Below are 26,136 nucleotides of genomic sequence, written 5' to 3' on the forward strand. Positions count from 1 at the left end.
TATGGACATTTTTCTATTTGCCTCCAGATTTTGAGGTGAGACTCAGAGATGCAACTAATCGTCGGACCCGTCGGACCTAAGGGGCAGAATTTATGCAGGTCCGGCAAAACTTGTAGCTGTGCAGGACCTGATGGCCGGCAATATTTAAGTCCGCTTGGGTCCGCCAAAACTGAAATCCCCGTCGGCCCCGGCAGAGTATTTTGTTTATAAAATTGCGATCATCTTTAATAAAAGTAAATGTCCTGTTCCCCCGCATTTTCTAACTCAGGGAACCAGTATTTCCGCCCAGTAATAGTCTTTCGTACCTTGTCCATCTCGCCCCGAACAATTCTCCGTATTTCCGTCATGTTTTTTGTTTTAGAAATTCGCTCTCTAGGAAGGAGGTCTATTAAGCATAGTTGATAAGTTCAGGAAATATGTCATGGCCGATAAAATTTGTAAGTGGGTCGAAACCCGGTAAAATATGGGTCTGGCAGAAATTTGATGGGTCTGGCAAAACTTGGTACCCTGTAGGCCCCATTGTCTGACAGGAAAAAAAACCTGTTTGCATCTCTGGAGACTACCATCATGTTTGTATCCACATATGATATTGAAATTGCAGATTTTTCAACTTTTTGAGACAGGGCCATTCATATCGCTTTGACACATCTAGTCTGAATTTATAATGGAAAGGAATATTATATATTAATATAGATTTAAATACCTAAAGGCATTTTACTTTTAAACTTTGAACAATGTTATAGTTGCTGTTTTTGGTATCTAAGTGAAATGGACCTCAACATAAATTTTAAGTTTAAGACTAGCATAGGATTTGGAGGATATCTTTGCTAAAAGTCACTTTAAAGCTTTTAAATATTTCAGAAGCTAGACAATCAGAATGCATCATATCTTGAATACAGATACCTTATGTTACACCATTTTCATCTGAGACATTTGTCCTTGACCTCATATTCATGGTTCAACAACTGCTTGAAAACAAACTTTTCATTGAAGATTTCTAACTTTTTATGAGCTAGAATATAGAACAATTGCAAGGTCTACATGTTTGTTCTACTTGGTTCACCTGATCTTAACCTCATTTCTTTGAAAAGGGATTATGATTATTTTTTAGCTCACCTGGCCCAAAGGGCCAAGTGAGCTTTTCTCATCACTTGGCGTCTGTCGTCGTTAACTTTTACAAAAATCTTCTCCTCTGAAACTACTGGGCCAAATTTAACCAAACTTGGCCACAATCATCATTGGGGTATCTAGTTTAAAAAATGTGTCCGGTGACCAAGTTAACCAACCAAGATGGCCACCATGGCTAAAAATAGAACATAGGGGTAAAATGTAGATTTTGGCTTATAACTCTGAAACCAAAGCATTTAGAGCAAATCTGACATGGGGTTAAATAATTATCAAGTCAATATCTATCTGCCCTGAAATTGTCAGATGAATTGGACAACTAGTTGTTGGGTTGCTGCTCCCCAATTGGTAATTTTTGGAAAATGACGCAGTCATTGTTCCATAACTGCCGACCTGATTTCTCTGCCTACCGCGCTTGGTTTCGTATTTACTAATTTCAAAAACAAACTGGAGGAATGTGCTTGTGTTATCATTATGCATGAGCATTGTGTAGTAATCAGCCAGGAACCAGTTTACAAACTAACTGGTTTCTGTTTGTATTCCACTACAGTCGAAGAAAGTGTTGTAGTTTGACAGGAACCAGTCCAGAATTTTGTAAACTACAAAACGTAATCGGTTATTATCATTCCGTTTTGGTGTTTCATACCGACTTATATGGTTTGAATAAGCTTAAGACCCTTCAAACATTAATGTGATAGGTATATTAAAGACTGTTTTACAAAAGGATGAAACTGTTTTGCTTTAAAAGTCGTACTATAGTGATATATGTTATGTACGGATTTCCACTCTCACCGATTAATTTCTTCTTTTACACGTGCTTTTGAAACTTCCTGTTTAAACATCGCAAGTTTTAAAATTGTTTTTTGAGTGAATTAAACTTATTTTAACAATCACGAAGCGTTCGGGAATCATTTCAAGCAGTTTCTTCTTCTCTTTGATGATGGAAAATAGGTTTTCTCAAGAAAATACCGCAAACGATCGCAGAGGAATTGAAACGTACAAGTCAAGTCGGCACTTGGTTAAATTGGCATCTAGTCAAATCGGCACCTATTTGACGTCAATTCGGCTTCCAATAATATTTATTATAATATTTTCTATTCAATTAATTAATAACTGTTACCAAGTACATAGTGAATATTAGGTAAACAACGAGACCAAAGTGAATATGTTGTTGTGTATAAAAGTAAACAACGAAGCTATTGTTTTAACCATTAGACAATTATTAAAATTAAATGGAAAACTATGAGTCCCTTTCAATAAATCAAACTTTCATGCCAAATAATTAGCAAATTTAAGGTGGTTTTTTTTTCAGTAATGTTTAAACAGCATTAAACAAACAATCCTGTAAAAGACTCAACTGGTTAAATAATGCATAAAAATATCCAATAAGGCTATTTTATTTTTTTCTGGGACGCCTTCCTAAGACGTTCGTAGGAAGGCTTCCTAAGAAGGCGTCCCAGAAAAAAATTAACATAGCCTTGTGGTCATAGGAAGGTGTCCCAGAATAAAATTTATATATCATTAAAAATACACCAAAAAATTCATGTAGTTGAGAAAAATAAATACATTCAAAATGTACATGAACATCCAAAAAAGTGAAAGTTAGTATTAACTCTTTTTGCTTTAAAAATTTACAACTGCATATAAGTATTGAATGCTTTTTTTTGTAAATTCATTGAGGTGTAAAAGCGTTGACCGAAGTACTTTTTGTATGAAGCGCATAGCCAATCAGAATAAAGTATTATAATGAAACATATATCAAATGTAATTATAACAAAATACATTACGTTGTAAGAGTTATCTCCCCAAACACTGTTTTTCTTGTGGCCACCTCTCCTTCGTAACCGTAAAAGATTTTATTTTACTAAATTGCTCGTTACATATTTAGGATAAGAATATTCGTTTGAACCATAGCTCTATGGGGACTCCATATGAGAGTTATTCCCCCTTTTTCATTTGATTCAAGCGATATGCATTTTCAACTGGTAAACCATAACTGATAGAGACCTAGGGTCTTCATGAGGTCATTGGTACTAAAAATGAAAATGAGGTCAATGTCAAAGGTCAAGGTCATATTATAAATTTTGATTTTGGCTTATTTTCACTTCTTTTCAAATACTGTATGACATTTTGACAAATAATTTTTCATAAATTATTAGTTGCGACATGTTCTTACTTGTATATTTTGGTTGAAAGGCTGCGCATACAATAAAAGGGAGTTTTTGTCCATCTTACATTTAAAATTACGCGTCAAGTGGTAGTTCTCATTAACCAAACATATTAAAGACCTAGGATATTTTGATTCAAGGTCCATGGTTTGTGACCTTGAAATTGAGGTCAAGGTCATAGGTTAATAGGACGTCATATAGGAACTAACATTTTAAACTGATTTTTCATATTTCAATATAAAAATAGATCTTTTCTAGTGGAAAGACTTCAATTATTCTCTGAACAATTTGTTTTTAATTTACATCATATTTTGTGGGAGAAGGGGGTTCAGACTATGTGGTATCAGGTCTGTTTGCGCCCAATACACTTTCGCACCTTGCACGTTCACACCCAAGGTCCATTCGCACTCTACTCATTCGCGCCCAATTTTAATTCAAATTCAAGTTGAATAATTGGAAAATCATGATTGTTGTTTTAAATTGCTTTGGTGTAAATACTGAATGTACTTTTAGCTTGGTATGAGTAAAACATTGAAGATTTTAAAGGAAAAACACAAAAGATAATTGTTTTTAAGCCCTTTGATCTGAAACAACGAAACAATAAAATATAGGAACCAAAATATAGCAATCCACTATTATAACCAAAACATGATAAAATTTATTCAACACACAGAAAAGAAATAGTCAGAATCTCACTTCATTATGAAAGAGGTCAATGAAACAAAGTATAGCAATACACTAACCAAAACATGATTAAGAGTTATTCAACGCTAAATAAAACGTTGACAAAATACCACTTTATTTAGAAAGGATTATTATTATCTTTAACAATACGCTATCCAAAACATGATTAAGATTTATTCAACACAAAAAAAAAAATGCTGTCTCACTTTATTTTGAGACAATGACAACAATTATACTTATAAGAAAACACTTGCTTACAGAGTTATTAAACACAAAACCAATTAAGATTAGTTGCGAACATGTAGGGTGATAAAGTGAAAGGGGGCGAACACGAGTTGGTGCAAACGTGAATGGGCGCGAACGGACCCGGATTCAGCCTATGTACCAGTGAGAAATATAGAAGCCTTTATACGGTATTTATTTGTACAATTCAGGTAGTCTTGACCTATTCATTTGTCTTAAAAAAAAAACCCAGCCAGTTGGCACCTTCACTTCACACACACACATACACGAATATCAATTATATGCTTACGAGACATGTTGCATTGTTAAACTAATTACGGTATGTGAAAATCAAGACTTGCATAAAAACTATCCCAATATTAGAGACAGTGGCGTCATTTTTCTTCAGAGCTTTCAGCTCTTTGATTAAAGAAATTTTGCTGTTTTTGGTTATTATCTTGAATATTATTATAGATAGAGATAAACTGTAAACAGCAATAATGTTCAGCAAAGTAAGATCTACAAATAAGTCAACATGACCAAAATGGTCAGTTGACCCCTTAAGGAGTTATTGCCCTTTATAGTCATTTTTTACCAATTTTTCGTAAATTTTTGTTATCTTTTACAAAAATCTTCTCCTCTGAAACTATTGGGTCAAATTTAGCCAATTTTAGCCAAAATCATTTTTAGGGTATCTTGTTAAAAAAATGTGTGCGGTGACCTGGCCAACCAACCAAGATGGCCGCCATGGCTAAAAATAGAACATAGGGGTAAAATGAAGATTTTGGCTTATAACTCTGAAACCAAAGCATTTAGAGCAAATCTGCCAGTGTTAAATTGTTTATCAGGTCAATATCTATCTGCCCTGAAATTTTCAGATGAATTGGACAACTGGTTGTTGGGTTGCTGCTCCCCAATTGGTAATTTTTAAAGAAATTTTGCTGTTTTTGGTTATTATCTTGAATACTATTATAGATAGAGATAAGCTGTAAACAGCATTAATGTTCAGCAAAGTAAGATCTACAAATAAGTCAACATGACCAACATGGTCAGTTGACCCCTTAAGGAGTTATTGCCCTTTATATTCATTTTTTACCAATTTTTCGTAAATTTTTGTTATCTTTTACAAAAATCTTCTCCTCTGAAACTATTGGGTCAAATTTAACCAAACTTAGCCACAATCATTATTAGGTATCTTGTTAAAAAATGTGTGCGGTGACCCGGCCAACCAACCAAGATGGCCGTCATGGCTAAAAATAGAACATAGGAGTAAAATGTAGATTTTGGCTTATAACTCTGAAACCAAAGCATTTAGAGCAAATCTGCCAGTGTTAAATTGTTTATCAGGTCAATATCTATCTGCCCTGAAATTTTCAGATAAATTGGACAACTGGTTGTTGGGTTGCTGCCCCCCAATTGGTAATTTTTAAAGAAATTTTGCTGTTTTTGGTCATTATCTTGAATACTATTATAGATAGAGATAAACTGTAAACAGCAATAATGTTCAACAAAGTAAGATCTAAAAATAAGTCAACATGACCAAAATGGTCAGTTGACCCCTTAAGGAGTTATTGCCCATTATAGTCAATTTTTAACAATTTTCACTAATTTGGTAAATTTTTGTAAATTTTTACAAAATATTTTCCTCTATCAAAAGGGCCAAGTTTATTATAGATAGAGAAAATTGTAAGTACCAAGAATGTTCAGTAAAGTCAGATCTACAAACACGTCACCATCAGCAAAACACAATTTTGTCATGAATCCATCTGTGTCCTTTGTTTAATATGCACATAGACCAAGGTGAGCGACACAGGCTTTAGAGCCTCTAGTTTGTGTTTACGTCTTTATCTCAGTTACTATAGCAATAGGTCAACAATATTTGGTTGATGGAATGATTGTCAAATTTACATTTTAGACTGGCAGGATTCATCTGACCATGACCTCATTTTCAAATGATTTTTTTCTGGTTAGGATAATTTCTTTAATTTTATAAGTAGTGGGTCAATAATATTTGGTATATGCAATGTTTGTAAAGTGAACATCACAGTCCAGTATGGCCTTGATGGTTTTTTTCATGGTTCACTGGTCAATGTTGTTTACATGGCAATGGCGTATCTCAAATTACTTGAAGCAATATATCAACTTTATTAGGTGTATGACATTATTGTATGGTGTACATATATTATAAGAAGATATGGTATGTTTACCAATGAAAACTCTCCAATGATGTAGAAGTAATCACCTATATGTCACCTTACAGTCATCAACAATGAGCAAAATCCATGTCAATCTGACCTTGACCTCATTTCATAGATTATGATTATCTGAAGTTTATGTGATGCTTTTTGTAAAACTTTAATCTTTAAGTCTTTCAATATGAATTTAATTATGGTCAGATGATGATTTTTTCTAGCATGTTGTTCTTGTGGGCATATCAAAATATTTGAAGTTGGGCAGGAAAGTAATAAAATGCATGCTGTACAAGGCAATAAAAAACGCAAAAATAGGCAAATAAGTTGGATGCATAATAAAAACACAGAATGAAAGAGAAAAATTTGAAATTATACATACAAGAATTTATCTAAAGATTTAATATGCCATAGCTATAAAATATAAGAGAAAATATTTTATTGTTTATTCTTCAAAATTCCAAGTTTCTTTAATGCTTTTCAAAAACTATTGAAGGGCAAGTAAAAATATACCAATGTTATCTACACAGGAGCAGAGTTCAAGGATACTTTGGTAAATGTACAGATAACACAATAGTTTGTAGATAAACAAATTATATTAACATGTGACAGTCTAATGTCACATAACAGAACTCAGAAGAAGTATTTTATATAATTGTTTGTTTGAGGGGATTTAACTCTGCTGTATTCACATTAATTTGTGTGGAGTTTACATCAATGAAATAGCAACCCCACAACACAAAAAGCTAATGTCATCTAGAGGTCAACACAATGTTAAGATAATAAAGTAGAGATATAAGGGGAATTATTTGACAAGGCCCACAACTATATCACTTACTTATAGATCAAGTACACCTTTTCATTATCTTGTTTATCTTGTTTATCTTGTCCTACAAATTCAAAGTAGAAAAGAAGTAACTTTAAAATCAATAATTGAAAGATTGAAAGAAACCCTCATAAAAAGTCTTAAAATATAATACTATATTAAAGATTTCATTGTCTTTTAGTTTAAAAATACAATATTTTTACAACTGGTTTTAAAATGATAGGTGAAAATAAGTTTATAAAACATGAATATTTTATTATTTTTTCTGTAAAGTGGAAGTGTTCAACAGATGACACAGATGTCCTGGTTAAATGCACAGAAGAGAGAACATCTAGAAGCCACATACCAAAGAATGAAACAGTCAGCTATTATGTATGTATAGTTGAGTACAGAAAGAACCTTTAAGTATTGAGCTTGGAAGATAAGATAGACATGATTTATAAAGGACAGGGCTTTTTAATTGGGTTCTTAATTGGATATTAATGAGAAAAAATGTTGGTGGTTTGATTAGAAAAAAAACACCTTATAATGCACAAATCCTGTCTTATTGCTTTTCTGTGTATTTAAAAAATATATATATATAACCTTAATGAAAAAAGCATATGATAAATCCATTTGGACTCTAGGTATTATGTTTCAATATTAATTGTTTTTTTTTTAAATAACTATTATTTCATACCTTCCACTAAATTTGTGTAAATAAACAAAAGTATAAAAAACCATATATCAAAATTATATAAAATGAATACATGTTTATTTTAGACCCCCATTGGAGAGTGAGGGTAGTGAGGAGAGAAGTATTGGAGAGTTTGAAAGTCCTCCACAACTACTACAACAACAATATCAGCAGTATCAACAAGGATATTACGATAACAGTTCACAGAACATTGAGGATGGATCAGTAAGTATTGTCTACAGCAATGGGAGGAAGTATGTCATGTCACTGTAGTGTCTGAGACTTCAAATATTTACTTATATCTTTTTATGTAACTTATGAATAAACTCTAAGGCTACCTTAGGTATAGGACTTTATCTATTGGTTAGACCACACTCTAAGGCTACCTTGGGTATAGGACTTTATCTATGGTTAGACCACACTCGAAGGCTACCATGGGTATAGGACTTTATCTATTGGTTAGACCACACTCTAAGGCTACCTTGGGTATAGAACTTTATCTATTGGTCAGACCACACTCTAAGGCTACCTTTGGTATAGGACTTTTAACTATTGGTTAGACCACACTGAGAACAATTCACCTAACTTAGCATGATGCATTATTATGCTTTGATGTCTCCTTTATTTTGAAAATTCCACAATGGTTTATCGACCCTGCAACATTAATTTTCAGAAGGGTGTCATTCAATCCTACACTCCATTGTCAATTGTGTCAACATTAAGGTTTAAATTTTTCATACATCAAAAACTTATCAAACCTTTATGGAATGTTATGAAACTTAGACAGAGGCTTCTTCAAGATCAAGAAATAGCTTCTAAAGAAAAATGATACAATTATTAAAAAAGGCATTTTTGATTTAACTGATAAATGGCATCAAACATAACACTTTTACTCTGAAAACAGCAATAGCAGGTGAGACACGGAGCATTAAGTTTTACACTTGTCCTTCCTTCTTGTCAAGTCATTTTGTTCTTCACAAAATTGGTTTCCATTCTCTTAACTTAAGTTTGCCTCAACCAAATGTTATAAAACATATTCACTATGCTAATAACATCAAAACACAGATCAATTTCGAAATTTGGTTTTACTGTTCTTGAGTTATGCCTCGTTTATTTAGAAAGTGAAAAATTGCTAAATCTGTCGTTTCCATTCTCTGACTTTAGTTTGCCTTAACCAAATGTTATACACAATGCTTTTAATTGCAAAATGATATTTACTACATGAAGCCTGCATCAGTAGTTGACTCATACATATTTACAAGCATGGGCATCTGTGGCCCACAGAATTGTGTTACATAAGGATGTGCAGCTGTATCCCTACTCCTCTTATTCATATGATACACAGAATTTAACAATCCTTCCATGGAAGACAGAGACATATACATTTGTAACTATGTATGTCTGGTGCTGTGGAAGCACAAGTAATTTGAAATAATTTTGAACCAAAAAAACAATAACTAATTATTCAGATTTACTGGGTTTTTTTATATGTACATTGATTTAAGGGGATGCATAATTGGTTTTTCTTTTGTTTGACAGCAGCATCCTCAAACTCCACAGGTACCTGCTACACAGGTATAGTGCTGTTTTGTATGGAATAGTCATCATTGTTTTTATGTCTATCTTTGTTCGTCTTTAGACTGTATAAGCTGTCAACTCATCTCATTCTCACACAATACTTTGATATTAGAAATATCCCAGTTTAAATTCATTTCAAGTCTTTCTGCTCATGAGTTGATATCTCCCACTATTTAGAAATGTCACTAGCCCAATTTCTGCTTACCATCCAGCATTGAGCCAGGTTTTCAAGGCTACAAAAAGATCAAGTCTGTCATTTGAAGTCAAAACTCTCTATTACAGTAGAAAGGTCAAATACAATGACAAATCTTTTATAATCAGAATCCTTAAAGTCATAATAAATGAATGAAAAAATGATGTTATTCCAATTCTTGAACCAATGCATACAAACATCATAAACTTAGTCTTCTGTGCACGATTTTATAATTTTTTCGCATAAATTTCGTTTAATCGTCAATTTTTTTTTCCAATCGGTTCAATCCAGTGTTGTTGTGAAAATATGCCAGGTAATTGAAGTTCGTGTTTTGAAGCCGAAGTTTAACGATTGTCAACAATCAACAAACAAGCATGGATATTGAGCACATGTTTAACAAGTACAATCAGATAATAGTTTATTTTAAGGACATCCATGCATATTGCAATCACCGGATTTTTACGAGATGGGTCACACTGAGGTCACTTTGCATACGGAAAATATGTCGGGGAATTGCTTCCTGGAAGGAAGCAATCAAAATAAAGTAAACTTCTTCTAAATATGAACAAATTAAAGAATTTTCTTCAGAAAAAGTAAATGTACATAAGTTTTATAATGAAAACTATCCGTTGAGTTATAAAAAAAACATATGCATTATTCTTTTTAATTTGAGGTTTCTTATGACTTTAAACAGCATCTAAATAAATATATAACATATTCAAATTTGAAATAATGTTTGTTTTTTTAATCACCTAAGATCCCTTACTATTTGCTGTCACAGAGCACTGAGAATTATATTTAGAAATGTTTCATGGCAGGTTTAAATTGCTTTAAATCGGTTGGTTGCATTTTTAGTCAGAGCAAGACCACTTAAGACGTTTGAAAAGTTGGTACCTAAGTATACCTATCTATGAATGCAGAACATTACATATTCATATGGCTTTGATATGACAATGAACTTTTGAGTTTTTGATGTTGCTTAATTGGTATATTCATGTAGATTTGCATGTTTGTATTTGTATTTTTCTCATATGTTAAAACCTGCATGTGATGATGATTGTAATTATAGTGTGTCTGTAATTGCATAGACAACAAGTCATTAAAGAATATCTATTGGATTTTACTTTATATATCAGATTGTTATACAACTTATGAAGAATATATGGTATGCCGTTGTCTACAATCCTTACAAAATGTTTTCACTTTCTTTTGAAAGTTCTATAAAGATTATCTGCCTTTCTATAATGATGATTTTCAAATAAGTTTTTCTAGAGTTATTGGACTTGAATTGCAAAAATTAGGCAAATGTTTTAATGTGTCTCATGATAACTCAAGTAAACATTTCATTAATCCAATTTATCTACATAGACTGCCCAATCTCAATAATTAGCAGCATATCATTCCCTCCTGGCACAGCATTTTTATTTTTGAATTGTGCATTTAATGTCATCTCTACGTAGCTTCTCTCACCCTTTGTTGAAGACCTATCATTCATCAAATCATTCTGGCTTTTATTGCTAAAAACAAAGAACATGGGTAAAATAAAAAATGAAACCCTGGACAAAACGATATCAAACTTTGAAGGGAATGATAAATTTGTATTGCCTTAAAGGTTGTGATAAATATTGATGACAAAAGAGAATTTGCTAATATTAAGATAATAAATAATACATTGATGATCTTTTTGTAATAATTATGGTCGATGACACAATTTGTTAAACAGTGGCTATCTAATACTAAAACTAGAAAGTTTTACAAAAAAGTGAAAAATCTTGTGAAGCATTTGATTATATGTTATATTTATAATCCTCTTTGAAGATTGATGGTTGATGACTCCATCCACCTTCAAACATGACCTTGAAAAATTGAAATAAGGTGAGTGGATGTATCATGCACTCATGGTGAAACTGATCTATTTATTATAATCCAAGTATCCCGTTTCAAATAATAAGAAAATAGAGTATATGTTACACTGGTGAATGTCCTGAAACCCTAAGGTCATTTACGTGTATTACTTATTTAATACAGTGCTGTCAAACCTTGATTAATTGTTAAACCCCAATCCAAAATTATGCAGTAGCCTGTAAAAATACATCATGATGCATAGATAAATTCAATACAAATATACTGGTTTAAAAATGTACAAGTCTTGAGTACACAAAACAAAAGGTGTTGTTTCAAAGCTCATTATTTTTCTGTATTTATCTTCATCTGAGATATTTAAAACCAAAAGATTAGAGGCCTATCTATGGCTGACCGATGGAGAGAAATTATTTACAAAGGTAATAAAGGGATAGGCAAAAACTACACATCATTAGAAATGCAAAATAAATGTTAAGTATAAGATGATATGCTTTGTTTTTGACTTGTTTACTTGGAATAGTTCTAGAAGACATAAAGAATATCTGTCCTTGCTTGCAAATCTGATTGATTGGTTATTGGTTTTTAATGTCATTTTAAACACACTTGGTTATATTAATGGAGGAAGCTGAAGAACAACCACTTTGGTAACAACTGGATATCCTAATTAATTTTAAAGATCTATTTGTCCACATCTATACATTTAAACGAGAAGACCTCATTTTGTGTGTTGCTTCTCTTCTTCTCTTCCTTCCACAATAGCTTCTGTGTTCTATGGGCACAATACATAGTTGCATTTGTCATCCATTCTTATGATTATTCAGTTTGTTTTTTTGGGGGAGAAAAACGAAAATAAAGGGGTCTGGATATGTTTCCGTCATCAGACCGACTTTAAGTCAGACATGATTGCCGGTTTTAACATTGAGAACCAATCATAATATGATAAATAACAAAAATTTAAAAAAATAAGCCAATCAGAACATGGTCAATATCGTGGTTTTAAGATTGTCATAACCACTACTATTATACCTTGAGGCCTCGGTTTTAACTTGCACATGATCTTCACAGTACACGGACAGGGACAGGACAATCAATTTCACATTTATCTGCATGTATATTATGATTAATATACTACTATAATATATAGAGACTATAGCAGAGCATGCATGATCGCCATGGAGAAGAAAAATTTGAATCAATAGTTAATAGCAAATACACTTTATTTTATAAAATATGTATGTTCATAGTATACAGAAACGCGAAAATCATTGAATTTAACAGAAAACAAAATAATAACTGGCTTTGAAAAATAGAGAGAGGGCTTAAACATATTGTCCTGTTTCCATGTACCTACATTACTTTTTATATCATTTCTGAAATTCTCCAGACATAAAATCTTTTACAAAAATTCATCCTAAAATAGTTAACATTCTTTCAACCAAGCATTTGAGCGCGCGATTTTGCGGGTGTGTTCTAATAGGTGTTTAATGTGGCTACAGATGATGTGAAATATTATCTTGAGTTTGTATTATTCTATGTATACGTTTTTTATTTGCAGTCTGACATGAGCCATCCTGGATTTTAAAGACAAGTTCCACCAATGTCACAATTATGTGTTCAGATGTTATGTGGAAGACATTGTGTTTTTATGACATGGTGTTTTTATGTATTGACATAAAGTTTTATGTATTTATTTATTGATCATGTTAATTGTTGTTTGTAATACTGGGGTATATATGTTAAAATTAATATAAAAATATAAGGCCTAATATATTTTTTGCAAACCAACAATTTATGTCTAAGCAATGCTGTTTATGAGTGGGTTTTTTAAAGAGTTATTTCCCAAAGTATACCAACTAAAACTAAGTAATTTGTTGATATCTTATTTGTTTATAATCTTATCTAGATATTTTAAGGAATGAAGTGTTTTTTAAAAGTAATTTTTGTCCCTTGGAAATGACAATTTCTCTCAATGCTTCTTCTTAAGGTTTGTAGGCTGGTTTTTTTTCTTCCAATATACATTACAATTCAATTTATTTGGATTGGCTTTAGGATTGTCTGTTTTGAAATCAAATTTATCTTGTTATATCTGCAATAAAATAGAAAAGTGAGGGATTTTATTAACACATTGTTTTGTATGAAATAAAATGTTTTTTGTGTTTTCTATTATATTCCCCTCTTCACATAATTTATCTTTCAATTTTCAATTACTTAACTTTAATAATCATGAACATTAAAACTATTTGATAGATGATAAACTAGTTGAAAAGAATTCTATAATCATGTAAAATTGATGCCATGGGAAATAAGTAAAATTGAATTAAATGTCATATAATCTAAAACACCAAATGAGGCAAAAAAAGGATTTGTCCACAAAAGTAGACCAATCATGATTAAATATACCAGTAAATAGTTCAGGGTCATTTCCAATAAAGTTTACTAATCAAAATTTGTAAGTTAGTATATTAGACTTTAGTACTTTTATATGGCTTGAAAGTTGCAATGTGAGCTTTCTCATGGCTTAAAATTTAAAAAAAAAAAAAAAAAAAGGAATCCTCTGCTGACCACTGGCTTAATAAATCCCATTACTACATTGATCTGTAGGGTGTTTATTTGAATATCATTTCAGAACCCCTCCCCCCCCCTCCATTATTAAATTTAGACAGAAAAGATATGTTCAGTTAAAAAAAAAAATCTTCTTGAATTATTCTTGAAAGATTAAGCAGCTTATAAATTGTTGTTTTGTTAAACTAATGAATTAAGAATCACCCATACCACATCTTCTTATTTCTTTAACTGCAATCATTCCTAAAAAGAGTATTTGATGAAATAAATTATGCATTAATTGCTTCCAAACTAAAAAATATAGCACATCTATGATAAAAACATTAATTAATCATGTGAAGGCCCAAATTTCCACCAAATTTTTATTAATGATATATCATGATCCTCTCTAAGAATTGCTGTTATTTATCTTGCCATCCTAAAACCATTGTGTTACTAGCTAGTTGCTATTAAATATTAGTTAAATGTTAGAAAAATAAAACCATGACTATTCTTGAGAAATGATTTTTATTTTAGAATCAGGCTGTGCTTTGGACAAAGGTGAGGGAAAAGCACTTGTTTCTCTAACTAGTACTGTTAAAACATATCATAAGATCTATTGCATATTTAATTATCATCTCTTTTTTTCAAATTCATTCCAGAATCATATAAATGTTGTTAATATATATGTTTTGATTTTTATTAAAGACTTATTGTTCATTAAGGTTTTATTCTGTTATCAGCCTATAACACGAAGAAAAAAAAAACTTGTTATACAAAGTGTAAAAATAAAAAAAGATTACTACATAAAAAAATGCATTAAAAACCAGTTAAATTGGTATACAGAAGCCACTTAAACATGTAAAACTTCACCTTTCAAAGTACTCAACTACACACTCTTATTACCCTTTAGGGGTCATTGGTGGTAGAGTGATCTTCATGGTTCATGTAGAGCAATAACTAACCTGTCGGGCGTATGACATTTGCGCCGATTTTTAAAATTTTCATTCTTTCATTTGCGCCGATTTCATTTTTTCATTTGCGCCAATTTTATATTTGCTCCTAATTGGATTTACAGGTAAGTTAATACTTGTACATGTACTATACCGTGCAGGTATATTGGTAAAATCTGTTTATAAACAAAGGTTTTAGTTAATTTTGATTCATATTGTTCTGAACTTTGCTGTAATTGATGGACATATTGCACACTGCAACGAGCCGAGGAGTCAATTATTTTAACCATCGACGGCCATACACATAAGTACGTTAATAGCAAGACAAAGAAAAGATAGATTTCGTTATTGACAATTACAACAAATATAGAAGAGACGAAATCACATGAAAGGAATATATTAGATATGTTGCCTATAAGTACTTAGCAAGAACAGATTTATGATTTTAATGTATTCCGTTTTTATGGATTTGAATGCTGTAAATAGATTTTCAATTCGTCATTTTAGTATAAACCAGAGTGCTTTTATCTAAAGTTTTTACTTCTTGATTTTAAAGTATGTGAATATAGTGTACAACTGGATGACAGAAGAGGTCTATAATGATAAATTAAAAATAACATGACTTGGATGGAGAGTTGTCTCATTTGCACTCATACCACATCTTCTTATATCTATTCACCTGTAATTAACCTGTAATTTACCTGTAAAAAATCGGCGCAAATGAAAACAAAAATCGGCGCAAATGAAAGAAAAAATCGGCGCAAATGCAAAACGCCGAACCTGTCAATACTTCAAAACCAGCTCATGGCAGGTGCATTCAACTCTGGTGACTAGAATCCATATTTGTTGTTCAGGTTGGTACTTCTTCATAGGCACACTGGCTTCCTCCACCAATAAAGACTGTGGCACTGGCTGCCAAAATATAACCACGAGTGATGAAAATGCTGAGAGAGAGATTAATCAAATACAATTTATATGTAACCTAAAATATTCTTATAGTTAAAATCAATTAGTCGGAGAAACATGTTGTATTTTGCATTATTTTGTATTTTCCACTTGATACCCTTGTAATGTGATGGTGTATAAGGGTATATAAAATCATGACTTGAAAAATAAATAAAAGATAATAAAAAAAACAGTGCTGAAAGTGGCATTATACCTCACCAATTTCTCAGTTTTATGACTTATTTGGTACTGTAAATTCAGAAATTAATGCAAGGTTTTTATTATTGCGAAAAATGCGACAGAGTTGTAAACGCAATAATTTAAACTCGCATTTTGAAATATTTTATATGAATTAAACAGTATTTTTCTCAAAATCGTAAAAACAAGTGAAACTGTAAGCTTCTGCTCACTGATGATAACCCCGTCCAAATGTGTTCGGTAAACAGGAAATTGTCGAGTGATGAATCTGAAAACGCATCACACGGTATAGCTGACTTATATCAAGTCTGAAACCAAATATCAGAAATTCTGGTAGTGCAGTTCCTGAGAAAAATGTGACGAAAATTTTCCAACTTTGCTATCAGGTGTAAAAATGATACAAGTGTTCGGTAAACAGGAAATTGTCGAGTGATGAATCTGAAAACGCATCACACAGTATAGCTGACTTTTATCAAGCCTGAAACCAAATTTCAGAAATTCTGGTAGTGTAGTTCCTGAGAAAAATGTGACGAAAAATATTCATGGGACGGACGGACTGATATGTGGTTTCCATTAATTTAGACCCTATGACATAAATTTAGGTCTTCTATTTTATGAATTTTATTCTTTCACCAATGTACATGACAATTATTGGCTAATTTGCTAAACCCGAAACTGCTATGGGAAGGGATTTCACATTCATTTTTAAGATAAATGTTCTGGAATGACTTCCTTTATTCATATGGAAACCAACCGAGTCAATGTCCTAGCTTACCCATAGAGCCTGTTTGAACATTTATTATGATGGATGACTGATAAAAGATGTAGGGTACTTGGCCATGAGACTTCAACCCAAAAACAAACCAAAACAACTATTCCATTATTTTTAATCTGATCAATTATTTCATTGGCATTAATGCCACATTCTTTTTTTTATATGGATTAATAAAACAGTGTTAACAACAGACAAAAAGTCTATACAATATGTCCAGCTCTAAATGGCCAAGATTCTAGAAAAGCAATGAATAAATTTAAACCCATAAATAGTATCAAAAACTTGCAAAATTTCCCCATGGACTAATAAAGACAACAGAAGTATACCGCTGTTCACAAGTCATATATATTCTACTAAAGACAACCGACTTGCGACGAGCATATCCATAGGTTGCAGAGGTTTTAGTGTACTTGGTTTTATTTATTTCAGCTTTTGAATTTGCCATTTGATAAAGGACTTTCCGTTTTGAATTTTTCTTGGAGTTCGGTATTTTTGTTATTTACTTTTTCTCCGAACAATTCGAGTATGCCTAAATGTTAACTATTTGAACAAAATCACAGTAATAAAATGACTTTGATTCCCAAGTTGACGTTTACCTTTGAATAATTTCGTTTTTTTCATAAATGTATATATGTTATAACTCATTGTCAATATGTCCTTTTTTGGTAAAATAGAACAAAAGGGGAAAACATTCTACATAGATGAGCAAGTGCACATCTTGCTTGAGTTTCTTATAAACAACATATTAGTGGTAGTCTTTTTCAACAAATTATCGGAATTCCTATGGGATTTCTATAGGAACGAACTGTGTGCCTCTACTTGCCGATCTCTTCTTATTTTCATATGAGTGATCATGAGTCGGGAGTTCCTTCAGTCACTTGTCAAAAACAAAAAGGTCAAATAAGCCAGATAATTTAATTTCACATTCAGATATATTGATGCTATTCTTTCCATTAACAATCAAAACTTTTCTATTAGGTTCCATTAATATTCTCCAGAACTAGACTTAAAAAAACCAGACACAGCTTCCTCCGTTTCATTTTTGAGCCTTTACCTCGAATTTGACATAAGCGGTAATCTCAGTACCAGAATCTATGACAAACGAGACGATTTTAGTTTTGAAATTATCATCCCCCTTAGTAGCAAGTTACAAATTTCACCTGCATATTGGACACACATTTCCCAACTTATTAGGTATTCAAGAGGATACCAATATTTTGTTAAATGTTACCAATTTCTGAGCAGAAAGATGATGAACCAGGGGTATGTCAAAGAACGTCTCGTCCTTTTTTCTAAAATAAAGTTCATCGATAGATACCAAATTAACTCATCATAGATACCAGGACTGACATTTTATAATTGCTCCAGACGCGCGTTTCGTCTACAAAAGACTCACCAGTGACGCTCGAATCCAAAAAAGTTAAAAAGGCACAATAAAGTACGAAATTGAAGCGCATTGAGGATCTAAACGTTTTACCAAATACAGCCAAAGTAATCTATTCCTGAGGTAGAAAAGCCTTAGTTTTTCAAAAATTCTGAATTTTGTAAACAGTAAATTTAAAATATGACCATATCAATGATAAGTCACGTCAACATAGAAGTGTTGACTACTAGGCTGGTGATACACTTGGGTAATAGACCTTGTTGATAAATATTCCGTATAAACTTCACAAATAGATGATGGTCTTGAAGTATAGTTTCTAGGTATCTTTTTAATAACGTGTTATAGTATTCTTTTATTTGTCTTTGTAAATTATTTCTTTTAAGGTCTAGCCTTTTTTTTTTTGGCGATATCCATTTGACGTGGCTCGGTGCTTGTTCATCACGTCATTGTGCTATTGTGCTATGGTAATTTTTGTATTCTTGTCCTTCGTTTTTTTTGTTTTGTTTTTTGTTTATATAACTTTCTGTTAATCTTTGTTAACATATTTGCTTGTTGTTATAGTGATTAAGATTATAACACAATGTTGACTGCTATACCTCTATTTTTGACGCTTTTACCTATTATGTTTGTGGGTTTTGTTCACACATCGTTGTCATTATAAAGGAGTTTTATGCTACTGTCATACGAGTGAGAGTCTATAAAACCAGTTTTATTTTACCAGTTTCTACATTTAGGAAATGTCGGTACCAAGTCTGTCGCCCATCTTTCAGGAATATGACAGTTGTAATCCATTCGTTTGATGTGTTTGAGCTTTTGGTTTTGTCATTTGCTTAGGGACTTTCCGTGTAGAATTTTCGGGAATTTTCTTATTCTACGTATTCAAAGGATAACGTTCAACTCATCAATATTTTCTTGTGAATCAGATTGATAATAAAATGTTCCCTGACTCTGCAGGTAAGCTGCTCATGTACATGTAGCTTCAGTGCATACAAGATTGTTATTTCTATATCAACTATATCAATATACTAGTATATTGAAAAGCCAGCAATAAGAGTAACATATTGTTTTGTTGAACATGTATTAGAGACCATCTGTCCGCAAAGATACTTTGATTGTGCTGTCGAGATGGGATGTGTTGTGGTTGTGCTTGTCCGGCCTATCTACGAATGGGGTAAGTCAAATATGATACAGAATATTGATAAACACCTTGTACCATCCTCTAAATTTAAGATTTACTAGTTCCGTTAGGTTCAGGTAGGCATGAACGTCATAAGAATCTTTGGATATCACAATAGGTCATCCCTGCTCATGAAATTGTTTTGAAACTTTTCATCGGGAAAATGAAAGGACTACTTTTTGCAAACAAATACAGCAGATAAATAATAACGGAATCACAACAAGATTAACCTCACAGAAAATAAGATTCATCGAACAGTCGATTTTTTTTAACATTGCCATATAAACGAAAGGTTTAACGAGCCATAAAACAAGTTTCAACCCAACAATTTTTCAAAAATGTCCTGTACCAAGTCAGGAATATGGCAGTTGTTATAAAAAAAGTTTCTAAGTATGTTGTCGTTTGTTTTTGTTGAACTTTGACAGTCTTCCTGTTATTCGGTTGTTTTCCTCTTATAGTTGATGTGTTCCCCTCGGTTTTAGTTTGTAACCTCGATTTGTTTTTCTCTCAATCGATTTATGACTTTTGAGCAGCAGTATACTATTGTTGCCTTTATTTAAATGCGTGATTTTGAAAATAATTAAAAATAGAAAATGTGCAATATTGAGATCAGTGTATACTAAAGGGAACAGTAGTATACCGATGTTCAAAACTCATAAATCGATAGAAAAAAACAAATCCGGGTCACAAACCAAAAACCGAGGAAAACGCATTTAATATAAGAGGAGAATGACGACACAACATTAAAATGTAACGCACACAGAAACGAACTAAGCATTAGACAAAATCCGATGAGAATAACAAATATAACATCAAAACTAAATACATGAATTTGGGATAGAAAAGTACCCTGACACATCTTATAATAATGTGAATTCACACTCAAATATAAGAGGAAACAAACGACACAAAAGAAACACAACGTTAAAATGTAACTAACACAGAAACGAACTATAATATAACAATGACCATATTCATGATTTGGTACAGGCCATTTTTTAAAGAAATATTTAATGAAATGAGATATTATCAGTAATTTACACTTCATTCGATATTCTAGCTATTAGTACGTTATCATTTTGAAATCAAGTGATAAGAATATTCGTTGTTGATAGGAAGACACATTTTCGGTATGTTTTTATAACGATTTCTGTGTTCGTCTGACATTGCATATGCTTTTATGTTGTAGATAACCCAAACATAATATAAACCAGAGCACAAACTTTGACAACATGCAATAATAAATACATATAACATCAGACGCGGAAGACCTTATAGACTAAGTTAATAAGCATAGATTATTATTTGTCGTGTTTTGAAACCGTAGTTTACCGATTGTCACCTTATAGTAAACAATCAACAAAGAAGCATGGCTATTGAGTACGTGTTTAACATGAACAATCAGATAATAGTTATTTCAATGACAAATCCATGAGTTTTGCGATCACCAGATTTTTACGAGAAGGGTCACGCTACGGTCACTTGCATACGGAAAATATGTCGGCGAATTGCTTCCTGGAAGCAAGTAATTAAAAAAAGTATACTTCTTCTAAATGTGTACAAATCCAAGAATTTTCTTCAGAAAAAGGATATGTACATAAGTTTTATAATGAAAACTACCCATTTACCTAAAAAAAAAAACCCAACAACATATGCATCATTTTTTTTTTATTTGAGGTTTCATAAAGACTTTAATCAAGTGGAAATCACGATTTGCGAGTAAGAAATCAAACTTCGTTTTGTTGTATGCAAAGCAATTCTCGTGTACAGTGTATTTGACTAAAACATTGGATTAAATGACAAAACTTAATTATTCAAAATACCAATATTTTTGACCAATTACCACTGGAGAATGCTATTCCCCCGTAATAAGATAATAACTGTTGTATCATCATTTTTAAAACAAGCTTTATAATGTTAACAGTAAACTTTAGAATTTTTTTCTTTGTTTTCCTAACAATTTCTTAAATTGCTGTTTTTAAGTAGCGAAGTTCTGATTTTATATTGAATTTTCACTCCTAAACGTTCAGACTATCAATTTTACTGGGTTTTTTTTTTATCAAATATATTTTTCATTTTACAAAATGAAAATAATAAGATTCGCGGAGGAGAGATTGGTCTAAGTGTCATTACAAATTAAATGCAATAGTAACCAGTTATCATGGATATACTTAAAACTCGTTCTTATATTTTCCTCATTTATATAATATCTTGTCAATTTTTTCTTATATTGCTACATTTTCTGTAATACAAATTATTGTATTAATCTATCAGAGCAAACAATGGAACGATGTAATCGATAATTCTCTGTGACATTTGGAATAAGGAAATATTCTTTATAAATGCCTTAAATAAAGTTTTAATAGATCTCTTACTCTCAACTTCTTGTCGCGAGAAATCTTAAGAGATTTAACCAAATGTTTTGAACGCCAAACACATAATTTCCTTCATAGAGCGACACTGTAGCTACTTATTGTCAATCGTAATTGTATTATGTCAAACATAATTATACATTTTAAGTCCTTTAATACAATTTCACTATGAAATTCGCCTCAAAGTGAATTAGCTTTTAGCTTTGCATTGCACTGCAGTAGTTCACAAATTAATAATTAAAGTACTGGAAAATTGTTTTGTGTTCGTTAAAAGCATTTAAATTGCAAATACATATACGCAAAACAAAAAATTAAAACCACCTAGGATAAACCTTGTGCTACAATAAAGAGTTTCGCAACGATACAATTTGTTTAAAGATTAACGACGAGTAACAGCCGGGGGTGGTGTTCTCGAAACTATCTTAGGATCAGGACGTGTCCTAAGTCTATCTTATGACAAGTCTTTGTCCTAAGTCGTGTTCTCGAAGCTCTCTTAACTTATGATATATCTCATTTTTCGTCCTTACTTTAAGACACCCAATAAGGTGTCTTAAGATCATCCTATCTTCATCCTAGCATAATAAAGTTTGAATTTCGCTTTTTGCTCATTATTTTTCGTGAAAGTGAACATGAACTGAAACGCACCATCGGTTATTAACTCGTATATAAAGAAATTGTGCATGATTTAAACTTTGAACCTCGTGTTTCACGATACGGTTACACTACAAATTAAAATTCTCATTCCAAAACAAATTGTTTTCCAGTTTAAATAACAATCCTCTTTGATATAATTACATTGGTAATTATGCATTTAATTCTGTACATGTTATTATAAAATTCGTAAACAATTTTATTAAATAGTTTCGTCATTAATAAATGTTTATCAAAAAAATACTTTAACGATTTAATATTTCGACTTAGGATATGTTTAGGACGTCCTAACATAAGATTAGTCAGAGATAGCTTCGAGACACAACTTAAGAGTGTCCTAAACAAATCCTAAGTCCATCCTAAAATTGGTATAAGATGGGTCTTTACAGACGAATCTAAGGATACTTTCGAGAACACCACCCCTGATGATGTAACGAAACAGTCATATGGATTAAATACTTACAAAAAGAATGGATGCGAAAAATTCTTTAAAAAATCACCCATAGAAATATTTATTTTGTGTCATATCTGCTTGTTTTTAAGATTTCTGTTTACAATATTTCTGCAATCATTCTTATTTGTTTTCAAGAAATATCCAAAATGTGTTATCGAAACTTGTTATGTCTTGACTCTAATATTAAAACAGACTGTAATCATTTCGACAAAAAAACAAACTTAGGACTGTTTTAGTTAATCTGTTCAGACTGTTTTTATTTTGATGCCCCGAAAATATCTGTCACGCTTTTTACTGTTCTTTGACTTTTTTTGTAGGTCCTATTCATTTGATCTTCTAAATACTATTGACCATCTTTAACAAAAACAAAAACAAACTTTTCAAAAATTCAAAAGTCGGAAATAATTAGAGTTCTCAAAACTAACCACAAAGTAAATCACATTTCAATTATTTTTTTTAACGCGATAGTTCTCAATCAAGCAAAACAAACTTTGGGCAGTATGAACGCACATCAAAACTTGTAGTGCTAAGAATACGGATGCCTTTGCTTATAAGTAATTCAATAATGCTTGTTCCTCTAGGGACCAAAACTGAAGTTCTTCCCTTGTAAATAATTCTGCGTAAAAAAAGAATGATTGTATTTTCCATGACACTTTGTTCCAGAAATAGTTGCGTGCACAAAAATCGATAACACGTTTATTTGCTGTGCCTACAACAAATACACACCTTTAAACTTCATTTGGTATTCCTCCAACTGGAGTCAAAATGTCCCAGAGTATATCAGTGTAACTTTTCATTTTCACAGATATTTGTCATATTTATCGGAAACCTAAATTACAACAATGGGACTCATATTTGTGTAGGTCTTTTTTTTTAAAACTAAAATGTCCCTTTTCTCATTTCCTAAAAATTATGAGTTTAGAGCATTTGAATGAAATCAGATTTTGTAGTTTTTGTCCAATGAAGTAATTTCAATTTGTTGTGATTTTGTCGTATTTTCCTATTATATTTGATTCCCTCGGTGTTAGTTTGTTACCCGGATTCGTTTTTTGTTTTATCGATTTATGACTATAGAACAGTGGTATACAACTGTTGCCTTTATTTTTCCACTTGGTTTATCTTTGAGGTTTTTTTCAAAGATTAGATCGATGTACAACAATTTTTATGAGTTTGTCCAGGTTATCATGAAATTTGGTATACAATAAGTATACAAGAAGCTTGTTCAAACTTGATTCTAAACGATCGAATGTACACATTTGTTCAGGCAAACTGGAGACTAAAACGTCTGATGATTATCAAGTATGCATTGTGAGTTTTTTCAGGTATACTATCCGAGTCAAAAAGATTTCATAATTCAAATGGCCTATCTAACAAACTGGATTCTGTGATTTGCGATCACACATGTATGAGAATTCATCCTTGCAAAGTTTTATAGTACATTTCAGTTTTCATATTTCCTTTATGTTCAATTTATTTGATGTTACAGGTCTTGTCCTCTACAGTTATTTAAAGTACTATCTTAATACACATAACATTACATATGAAATGGAGATAAAGAAACTAATTGATGTTCATCAAGTTTATTTGCAAAAGACATAAAAAAGACATGTGTGTTCCCGTATGTAACTGTATGAAAGATAGGAGATACAGAGCATATGCTAATTATACAGTAACCAACCCGACGACACATTTTACCCTAAAATATATAGAGTCATCATATACAGTCTTGTCTTCAGGAATAGTCATGATTAATGTCTATACAATGTGTCTTGTAATAAAACACCTCCACATAAGTCTTTTAAAAGGGTGATGATGATAAATAAAACAGAACCTGTCCTAGAACTTCCATAAATAACTTGTTTTCCAAAATAACAAAAACATATGCATTTATTCAAAGGCGAGAATAATATACTCAATGATGACGCAAATGCAGATATACAGAATAATTCTTAACACAGATATATGTTATGTTGGTTTTCTAGAAGTATTTCCTACTTTGTTTAAGTAGGCCACCCACGTGATTATTCTTGAAATATAAGCTTTATCAATACAGAATTGGTATTTGACATTGGATACAGATAACGTCGGTCATTTCTACATAAAGTGTCATTCTTTGTCGATACTATTACATGAAAAGACAATCAATCATCTCCAGAGACCTATTTATTGTAACAACACGCAAGCATTGTAAAGATCAACTTCAATTAATTGAAATTAATAACATTAGTGCAAAACTTAACTAGAGGCAGGTGTAATTTATACCATCAAATTACCACAGATGCAACAGTTAAGTATAGAATGAAAAACAGACGGTCAAGAAATTCACAGACCGTTCTCGCTTTTGTTTATCTATAACAATGTATAAAGAAATAATGTTAAAAATGTGGGGGGAAAGACTATGATACAGTATCCCAAATACAACAATTACCATAAGAAATTTACAAGACAACATACAGTCTCTTTATAAAAAATAAAGTGCTTAATATACAGCATTCAGCACGTCTTTGGATCCTTTTAGCTTTAACTTTATATTCAAAGGTACTTGTCTTTGAAATAAAATTCGAACATACTTTAATAAATATTTAAGTACATAAGTATTTTTCTAGATAGGCATGCGATCATGTTCGATGTTGCTTTATCGTTCAAGGGTATAAAATAAAGTAAGGAGAGTAGGTAGGATTGCAAATGATGGCCATCATGCAACTATACCTGTCAGAGACCAACATGACGTAGACGTTAGATGTGTTCACATAAACATGAAGTTTAATGTGTTGTTACTTGTGTTGATAATATATATTGAAGTGAATGTTAGCAAATGATATGAATAAGCATCAGTTGTAAATATATCGAATTCAATATGTCATCATTGAATTGCTTATAATTTGCTTTACGCAGATTCAGCAGATATGACAAGAAATTGGTTAGAAATATAAAGTGTTTTGTAGTGACTATGTACAATCATACTAAAAGCATTATGATAGATTTAGTGTTCAATATTGTAAACAATCAGTCAGCTTTTTGTTTAACGTCTGTATGACAGCTTTAGAAATGTGTCATTCCTGCTTACTTATAAGTCTGTTCATAGAGGAAATAATACCTGCACGCGTGTTAATCGGCATTGGTTTTTGGACTCATCCCATTTCTTGTTAGCCATACTTAATG

At 31.7% G+C, this 26,136-nt stretch overlaps 1 protein-coding gene across 5 annotated transcripts in view; it reads left to right on the forward strand.

Annotated features, from left to right (window-relative positions):
- Nucleotides 1–13,328, forward strand: part of LOC139517214 (cohesin subunit SA-1-like) — a 44,755-nt gene extending 31,427 nt beyond the window's left edge. Inside the window, exons 30-34 of one of the 5 annotated variants that reach the window (XR_011663110.1) lie at nucleotides 7,488–7,586; nucleotides 7,977–8,115; nucleotides 9,430–9,465; nucleotides 13,080–13,166; nucleotides 13,202–13,328. Coding sequence is in view for 3 of the 5 variants with exons in the window: in XM_071307968.1 (XP_071164069.1) it covers nucleotides 7,488–7,586; nucleotides 7,977–8,115; nucleotides 9,430–9,465; nucleotides 13,080–13,106 (301 nt within the window). In the remaining 2 variants the exon portion in view is untranslated. Of the gene's footprint in view, nucleotides 1–7,487; nucleotides 7,587–7,976; nucleotides 8,116–9,429; nucleotides 9,466–11,479; nucleotides 11,537–13,079 lie in introns of all 5 variants that reach the window. The other 4 variants (XR_011663111.1, XM_071307968.1, XM_071307970.1 and 1 more) reach the window with 4 other exon arrangements.
- Nucleotides 13,329–26,136: the final 12,808 nt, after the last annotated feature.

The sequence above is a fragment of the Mytilus edulis genome, chromosome 3 (genome assembly GCF_963676685.1).
Source record: "Mytilus edulis chromosome 3, xbMytEdul2.2, whole genome shotgun sequence".
NCBI classification, from domain to species: domain Eukaryota; kingdom Metazoa; phylum Mollusca; class Bivalvia; order Mytilida; family Mytilidae; genus Mytilus; species Mytilus edulis.